Genomic DNA, 9,090 nt, shown 5'->3' with positions numbered 1-9,090 from the left:
CTGGAAGAACTGCTACTGTAAGCTGGGCACAGAGGTGCACGCCTGTAATCCCAGCTACTTGGGAGGCTGAGATAGGAGGATGGCCAGGTAGAGGCCAGCTTAGGTAAATCAGCAAGACCCTCTCTAAATAAATAAATAGAACTGGGGATGTCAAGTACTCACTCCTGGACTCAAACCCAGCACCAAGAAAAAACAAACCAACAATAACCTCCCCAAAACAAACAAAAGAGACCTCCTACTGTGAAGACTTCCTGAACACCCGACAGGAAGGGACTTGCTTCTCTAGAATATGCTCAGGCTGTGCATTCGGCTAGACTTCAGCAGCTGCCTTGCTAAACTGCCTCCACCAAACCACATTTGGCTCTGCACTATCAGCTAGTTCTGAGGAACTTCATTAAAACAAACAAACAAAGAGGTCTGGTTTCAATGGGCAGAGCCATCCAGGCCCTGGCTCCTCTTAAAAGAGGAAGGGACGTTTCCCAGCGGAGGAGAGGGGTGACCAGGCTTCCCAGGATGTTGGAAGGGGAACCCTGCAAGGGACAGCTCTGTGGCAGGCTCGGGGGTGACCAGGGCAGGGCAGGGAAGAAGGGGCACCTTTGGGGAGGCCTTGAGGATAAGTGAACAGATTATCGGCAGGAAACCGCATGGGGGCAAGTGTCGCAGCCAGTGAGCAGAAGCAGGGCAAAGTCACATCCAAGTTAAGGTTTAAAACGTAAAATAAGGGCTGGGGATGTGGCTCAAGCGGTAGCGTGCTCACCTGGCATGCGTGCAGCCCGGTTCGATCCTCAGCACCACATACAAACAAAGATGTTGTGTCCGCCAAAAACTAAAAAATAAATATTAAAAATTCTCTCTGTCTCTCTCTCTCTCACCTCTCTCTTTTTTAAAAAAAATCTATTTCTTTAAAAAAAAACGTAAAATAATTGTTAACTTCAAGAAAAACAATGCACACAGGAGAGATGCAACTTCAGTTCAGGGGTTGGCTTACCAAAGGATAATATCTGTATTTTCAAACAATAACAGTGCAAACCATGAAGTTGGAGTTAACCCTGAATTGCAATGCGATTTTTTTTTTATTAGCTACACATGACAGTACAATGATCTTGGCAATCATACATTTGAATCAAATGGGGTATAATTTCTCATTTTTCTGATTGTACAGATTGCGGAAGTGATGCGATTTTTTAATGCTGAATTGTGAGTGCTGTTGGGAGGATGGGAAGGAGGGAAGAGGGTATGGCCATAGCAGGAAGTCAACAGATCCTAAAATGATAGGACTCACAGAAGCAAGAAAGAAGGGTGGCCACCCTGACAATAAGTGCTGGCGAGGATGTGGGGAAAAGGCACACTCACACGTTGCTGGTGACTGCAAATTGGTGAAACCACTCTGGAAAGCAGTATGGAGATTCCTCAGAAAACTTGGAATGGAACCACCATTTGACCCAGTTATCCTACTCTTTGGGATATACCCAAAGGACTTAAAATCAGCATACTACAGTGACATGACCACGTCCGTGTTTACAGCAGCTCAATTCACAATAGCCAAACTGTGGAACCTACCTAGGTGCCCGTCAACGCATGAATGGATAAAGAAACTGTGGTGCATATACACAATGGAATATTACTCAGCCTTAAGAAGAATGAAATTATAGCATTTGCCAGTAAATGGATGGAGCTGGAGACTATCATGCTAAGAGAAGTAAGCCAGTCCCCCCCAAAACCAGAGGCTGAATATTCTCTTTGATATGCAGGCGGGAGTGGGGTGGGGAAAATAGAAGATCATTGGATCAGACAAAGAGGAAGGAAGGGAAATAAGGGGGGATGGGAATAGGAAAGACAGTAGAATGAAGCGGACATCACTTTCCCACGTTCATATATGAATACGCTGCTGGGCAACCCCACACAGGCACCACAAGAATGGCAAGTCATACTCCATGCAGGTATCATATGTCCAAACATATTCTACTGTCATGCGGAACTAAAAATAAAAAATTTTTAAAAATGATTTTAAAAAAAAATCAGGGTAGTACCCGAGGCTGGAGAGATGAGGGGAGAGGGAGGACATAGTTAAAGTGCACAGAATCTCAGTTAGACAGGAGAAATAAGTTTGATTTAAAAAAATTTTTTTTAGATCTATGGCACATCAAGACGAGTGCAGTAACAGTAGGGGTGCAGTACATTTCGATATTGCTAAGAAAGTAAATCTCAAATATTCTTATCACAAAACAAGTCATGTATTTGAGGTGATGGGTTGGTAATTAGCTTGATGTACCCAACCTACATGGTGTGCAAAAATCACAACCTCACCGTGTCCTTCACACCTCTGTAAACTAGGATTTGGTGGTGTATGATGAAAACAGAGCCAACATGAGTTATTTTCTAGCAAGTTTGGTTTGAGACCGAGAGACACCAATGGATTTCGAAGATCCCCAAAGAAAAGGACCCCCCTCTCTCCACGCCCGTCATTTGTCCTTAGCCATCGTGGGAGTTCCTCGGAGCACTCCTGTTGCTCTGTGGGTTTGTGTCAGTGGAAGTCGCCCAAGAACAACCCTGGTGGCTTGAGAGGCAGATTTGATGAGAAACAGTCCCCTACAGCTCTGCTCTTCTGAAAGAGTCTTGGTTGTTGTTGGTGCTGGAGGTGGGGCTGAATAACATCCGATTTCACATCTAAATGCAGCTGCAACCCCCTGGGTTTCAAAACCATATGCCCTCTGCAGGAAGAAGAGCCCTGTAAAGATGTGGGCTATGGTTTGGTTTTCAAAGAGAAGATTTGCTTTTCTGTATCCTGTTTTCTGGGCAGATACCATTTGACTCTCTCGTTGGAGGCAATGCCGAGCAGATCTATTGGGAGCCGGTGGCAGATATCCAGGAGCAGGAGAAGCCTAGCAGGGGAGGCATGGGCACCTCTCTACCCTCCATCTTCTCCAGCCTCTACTGAAGGCTGGGTCATATTTACACTCTGTTCTGCATCCAGGTCTTCATTCCCCTCCCCACCTTTTGTTATGGCACTGGGGATTCAACCAAGGGCATCACATAGGCTAGGTGAGCTCTCTACCACTGAGCTATGTCCTAAGCCCTTTTTGTTATCTTTATTTTCAGTCTGCCCAAGCTGGCCTTGAACTTGAGATCCTCCTGCCTCAGCCTCCCAAGTAGCTGGGACTACAGGTGTGTGCCACCATGTCCCATTCAATCGAGATTCTCAATCTCAGTTTTGTGAATTGTGTTGTGGAATATAGGTAAGAACTAGCTAAGAGTAAACAATTAAGAAGCTGCTTTTCACCTGGTGCTAGAACTTTCTATTCTACGTTAAGAGCTGGCCAAGCTCTACTTTTCTCTGGCATGTCTTCCTGCTTATTTTTCTTAAAAATAATAGTGAAAGCTAATACGTGTAGGACACTTACTATATGCCAAGTTGCATACCAAGTATTGCCGTTCCAACATCTCATCTGATCACAGCCTAATGTAGTAGGAACTTCTATCTCCATCTTGTGATTGCAGAAACCAAAGACCAGGATTGCTCATCAGTTCTCTCCCCTGGCTTGTCAGCCTCCAGCGCCAAGCTCTTAAACTCTGTTCTGCCTTCAGTGACCCGAGTGTGGCCTTGCACTTTGCTCCACCCCACCTGGGCGGGAGTGAAGTTAGGCGGCCAGGGCTGCTTCAGCAGGGACTGGACTCTGTTCCTTCAGTCCACCAGCAGGGGGCACCACCACCCAGTGGAATCCTCACTCCTGCACCGCTAGCAGGACCTGCAGGGCAGCTCCATTGGACCTTCCAACATTTCCTTTCTGGTTGGCTTTGCCTCGCTTTGTTCAGTGAGGCCAACCCTGAGGGCAAACAGTGTACTGGTGCAAGTAATAGGTTCTTTAGAACACACCTGATATGTACACTAACTTTATCTTTCTTCACCACTCGGGGTGCTTCAGACCACCTTTTAATGAGAAAAGCAGAGGACATTTAATGAGAAAATCCACTTGTGAAATAAAGTTCACTTCCTTTTATACGACCACAGCCCAAGTCACAGAGTCACTAGAGTCATCCGCCTGAGTCTCAAGGGATCTCGGGTGAGTGTGACCTCTAGCCAGCACTGGGATTGGGCCCTAATCCTGGCTACACGTCTCCACCTTCTGACATCCTGCCTTCTCTGTTCCTGGATTCCTCGGCTGTCAAGTTCATCTTGCTTTAGACATTGGGCTGCAGCAAGGTTCATGAAATTAATGTAACAAACACTTGAGGGAAGAACCTGGCATCTGGTATGTATTCATTCCTAACAGCTCTTATATGTCCCACTCTGTCCAATTCCCACCACGACAGAAAAGGACCTTTGGGAAATTAGAGTTTGTTTGGCTTTTCGTGGGTCTTTAAACCCTTTGTTGGACTTGCTTTCGTTTCTCTATATAATTGATACCTTTGTGACCAGTTTCTCCTTTACAAGACAGCAATGCTGCTATAAAGTCCATTGGAAATGGTCCCAGAGAGGGTATTGAAATAAAATTCAGCACATGGGGAGGTCTTCAGAACATCAGCACTTGTCTGGAGTCATGCTGCCTTCTCCCCAGTGCTCAGCGTCCACTGGGAGATGGCCGCATTCACTTCATCCTCCTAGGACCCCTTACTCCTGCACATGTCTGGCTGGGAACCGTGGTCCACTGAGGCACATTGCTGAGAAGAGATTCACTGTGCCCAGATACCTCCCTGGCCAAAGATGGCATCATGGGGCCCAAAGAGGGAACTTGGGCCACTCTACCCAAAGCCAGGCTCCACACAGGCACACCCCATCAGGCACCAAGGTTAATTCCCAACTGCCCGCCAGTGTTTAACTTTCCACAGAAGATTAGATTAAACATTTGGGTTCGTAAAAGCCTAGGATTGCAGGCTGCAGTAGCAAGGGCTTAGCTGGTCATAAGCTGAAGGTGCTCAGCGGCCTGAGATGTAGGCACAGTCCTGAAGAGCTCCTAACGCCACCAAGAAGACTCAGAGCAGCCGGGCTCAGCCGAGGCCGTTCGTGTTGCTCACCCACTGCCTACGTAAGTTCTATGGAAAATTGAAAAGTCTTTATATTTTGAGGAATTAAGTAAGAAATTTATCTCCTTTCTGTTTCTCAAACACTGTAAAATAAATGATTTTTCTGGCATGTGGCCTGGCCCACCTGCCCAGCCCCACCCCTCTCCTTTCCTTCCTTCCTTCCTTGCCTCCTATTTTCCTTGCTCATTTCTCCAGTAATTGCCTTTGGATGAAAATTCTGGAAGACGTTTTCTTTTGAAATGGGAGATTCGTGGAAAATGTATATAATAACATTTTTTTCTATTCTTGATATAAAAATAAAAGATTTTGCTACCCTTTGTAGACCCAAGTGGTTCCAGGGATCCGTCATCTTTCAAGACAAGAGAACTTTGGATTTGGGGGTCAAATGAATGTTGCTTTCCTGATAGTGTCCAGATGGCCATTGTCGTGAATTACATATTTAGGACAGGCAGAACTGGAATTATGGATCATCCTATCGTCTGGAGACAAGGCACAGTGAATTGATGTATGGAAGCTCAAACCAAGGTCTTAATAGTCTTTTATTTTTTACCCAAGTGAGCTGGCCAGCCACAGGTCTTGGAGTCAGGCAGCTATTGGAATGTGTGACCTCTATGAGGACAGAGGGGCTTGGGCACTGGCGTGGTCACTCGGGTTCTAGTCTGGTCACTTGAGAGCCCTGTGATCTCAGGCAAGTGATTTCAGCTCTCTAGGCTATAATTATGCCACCTCCCAAAGACTAAGGCAGCCTAAATAACCTCTAGGGGCCCATCTTGTTCTGTGTGATGCGGTGAGAACTGTTTATTGGAAATGTAATTTCCATTAGGTTGAACTACATAAAACTACCGATATTTGACCATTTAAACCTAGATAAGTGGCGATTTCATATGATTAAAGAGAACACATTAATATCTGAGTTGGTATTAACAACGTAAACGCCTATTACAGTGTTTACGGTAGGATAAGAATGGTTGATGCCTGTGAGTTCAACAGTTATTCTGGGAGTCAGAACTTCAAATCAACTCATCATTCGAATATGTTTTAGCATAATGTCCATCAATGAAACCACTTTCACACGCCACGATTTGGATTTTTCCTGTGGTCATGCACATCTTGTGCATCGTTATTCAGAATCGCTGTGGACCCCAGTTTCTCAGCCTGGCTGAAGGTCAGCACTCAGGTGCTTAATCCCACAGGCCCTTTACAGCCCTCTGATCAGGTCTGAACAAAAAGCACTCCTGCTCTGCTTGGCAGTGAACCTCCGTCCCATGTGAGGAGAGCTGAACAAATAACCCGGGTACCTGCCTCTCACTCTCAAGGGCTGGGAAAGGCTGAATCCATGACTCCAGAGGAACTTGGCGCTCAGGGTTCTTATCTCACGTGCAGACTTCTCTCAGCACACCGGAGGATCTTTAGTTTAGCAATGTGGCTCTTCTGTGTCTTTTTTTAGTTGTTTCTGTGTTCCACTGTTTTTCCAATTTGACTTCTCAAAAGAAAACTGAATTCTCTTGAGAACAAGGCAGAGGGGATAGAAAAGGTGGAGAAATCACAACATTCTTTTTGGATGAAGTCATGGAGAAGGGTCAGTGAAGTCGTCCTGCCCCACCACATTTCCAGGGTTCACCTTGGTGTGGGCAGAGGGTGGGGAGTTGGCCCTTGAGAGAGGACGGTGGTGTGAACTCACCTGTCTCCTCCAGGGTGAAAGTCACAGAGGCCAAGTTGAGCGTGGACCAAGCCCACAGAGAGCTGTGCTTTCATAGTGAGCTGCGTCACTTAACTGTCTGCTGGTGGGGGATCTGTGAAATGGATCTTAGAGCTCTTTGAAAATAGAACTTAAAATGTCAGATGGAGAAAAATATATTCATTACACTGATTTCCAAAGAGGAAATCTGGGAAGACCTGCTCTGTGGGAGAAATACTTAGCTTTTCTTTGCTTCTTTCCCAGATGGTAAGACCTGAAACAACCCTTTTCCTGAAGGAATGACATATATTCAAGAGAGGTAGCAATTGAGCTGATACCTAACGAACAAAGAGGCAGCAGGTAGAAGAGTAAAGTAGAGGTGATAGAATGTGCAAACATCCTGAGACAGAAGAGCTCACTGACTTGGAGGAACAAAATTGGGTGTGATCAAATCTTTAAGAACAGGGGGTCATTGCAGAGGTGGGTCAGAAGTCAGCTCAGATCAAGTGGGGTAAGCCCTGTTAAGAAATTGGATTTTATTTTTAAAACAACAGGAAGCTATTGCACCATTTTAAAAGTGAGGGGATAGCATGATTCTGTTTCCCTCTTGGAAAGAGCACATTGCTGTACAGAGCGGAGAGGGCAAAACCCCCAAGGTGATGATTTGGGGGAGAGCTGTATTGTACTGTATTTTCTGCATCACCCAAGGAGAGATGTTGGTGGCTGGATGGTGGCAATGGGGATGATCAGGACAGACCTGAGAAAGAAGAGGGACTGCTCAGGGTATTTCTTGACATCACCTACACACGATGTTCTTGAAAGTACAGATGTACATGCTCATTTCTTTGGGACAAAGCACTGCCTACACCTACTAGATGGAACAAATTGGAAAGCCTGTCCATGCCTCTTTTGCCTGAATACTGTGACTTCATTGTCTTCACCCCATAACTCATAAGTGAGCGTTGCTTCAGTCAAGTGATTTTTGTTGAATGCTTATTTTGAATGCAGCAATTTACTGGCTGTTGTGAGGTTACTGATCTTTGTAAGTAATGCAAGAGCATTAGTGAAAATCTGGAACATGAGAAAAGCATAAAGATATATATTATATACATATATATATATTATATGTATACACACACACAGACACACATACACACACAGTGGTACAGGTAAGTGTACCACTCAGTATTAACATTTTGACCTATTAACTTCATCTTTCCCTCATTTTCATATGTATACATTTATGTACAAATGTGTATATCAAAATGTATATATGTGTCATTTTGTCACCATGAAGATTTTCTGTAAAGTAGTTATGCATGCAAACAATGAATACAATGTATATGATCAGTTCAAAGACTAACAAGATGTGCATGCAGACACTAGGCAGGTTAAGGAGGAACATCACAGCAAAATATGATGAACAAAAAGTACAGCATCACACAGAGAGAAAGCTAAAGTCACTGAAAAAAAAGTCATGTTTGGCTGTGATGTTACACAGGTCGGTCTGTATGTAGTTTTAATGTCACCTGTGACAAAATGTGTTTCAGCAGATTGTCCAGAAAGCATTTTAAATGAAGAGGTATATACCCTTAAAGGCCATCATTCTGTATAATAGATCACCCTTAAACAAAAAACAGCTGCGGCTTTTATGTGTACAGATGACATACAAATAGGCAGAGAACTTTAAAAATTAAAAACAACAACCACCACCACCACCACCACCCTGGGCTTGTTAATGTGGCAAAATGCTGTATAAAAGCTGAAATCTGTTCATTCCATGCCATTGTAGTTGACATGAAGTGATTATATTGCCTTTGATTTCTCTCTGGTTTATTAAAGGGCTGACTGTAACAAAACAAAACAAAAAAAAAAAAAAAGAAAGAAGAAGAGGAGGAAATATCACTCTCCCTCTGTATCCCCCCTCCTCTCCCAAATGCTGAAAAGGATCTGTTTCCTCAACCTCGTTCATCTATTTTATTATTTAAATCACAGCAGGAGGGAAGCATGCCTTCATTACTCAATTTGACCCAGACGCTGGAAGACGTCTTCCGAAGGATTTTTATCACATACATGGACAACTGGCGCAGGAACACCACAGAGGAGCAGGCGGCACTCCAGGCCAAGGTGGACGCTGAGAACTTCTACTACGTCATCCTGTACCTCATGGTGATGATAGGAATGTTCTCCTTCATCGTCGTCGCCATCCTGGTGAGCACTGTGAAATCCAAGAGGCGAGAGCACTCCCAGGACCCCTACCACCAGTACATCGTGGAGGACTGGCAGGAAAAGTACAAGAGTCAAGTTCTGCATCCAGAGGAATCAAAGGCCACCATCCATGAGAACGTGGGTGCAGCGGGGTTCAAAATGTCTCCTTGATAAGGCAGAAA

At 44.7% G+C, this 9,090-nt stretch overlaps 1 protein-coding gene across 1 annotated transcript; it reads left to right on the top strand.

Annotated features, from left to right (window-relative positions):
* The first annotated feature begins 8,707 nt into the window (after window positions 1–8,707).
* Window positions 8,708–9,079, top strand: Kcne2 (potassium voltage-gated channel subfamily E regulatory subunit 2). The gene has a single exon (XM_076867880.1). It carries the CDS (start codon window positions 8,708–8,710, stop codon window positions 9,077–9,079), a length of 372 nt encoding a protein of 123 aa, XP_076723995.1.
* Window positions 9,080–9,090: the final 11 nt, after the last annotated feature.

The sequence above is a fragment of the Callospermophilus lateralis genome, chromosome 10 (assembly GCF_048772815.1).
Source record: "Callospermophilus lateralis isolate mCalLat2 chromosome 10, mCalLat2.hap1, whole genome shotgun sequence".
NCBI lineage: Eukaryota > Metazoa > Chordata > Mammalia > Rodentia > Sciuridae > Callospermophilus > Callospermophilus lateralis.
The sequence above is the reverse complement of the archived record's forward strand: the minus strand, read 5'-3'. Positions and strand labels throughout refer to the sequence as shown.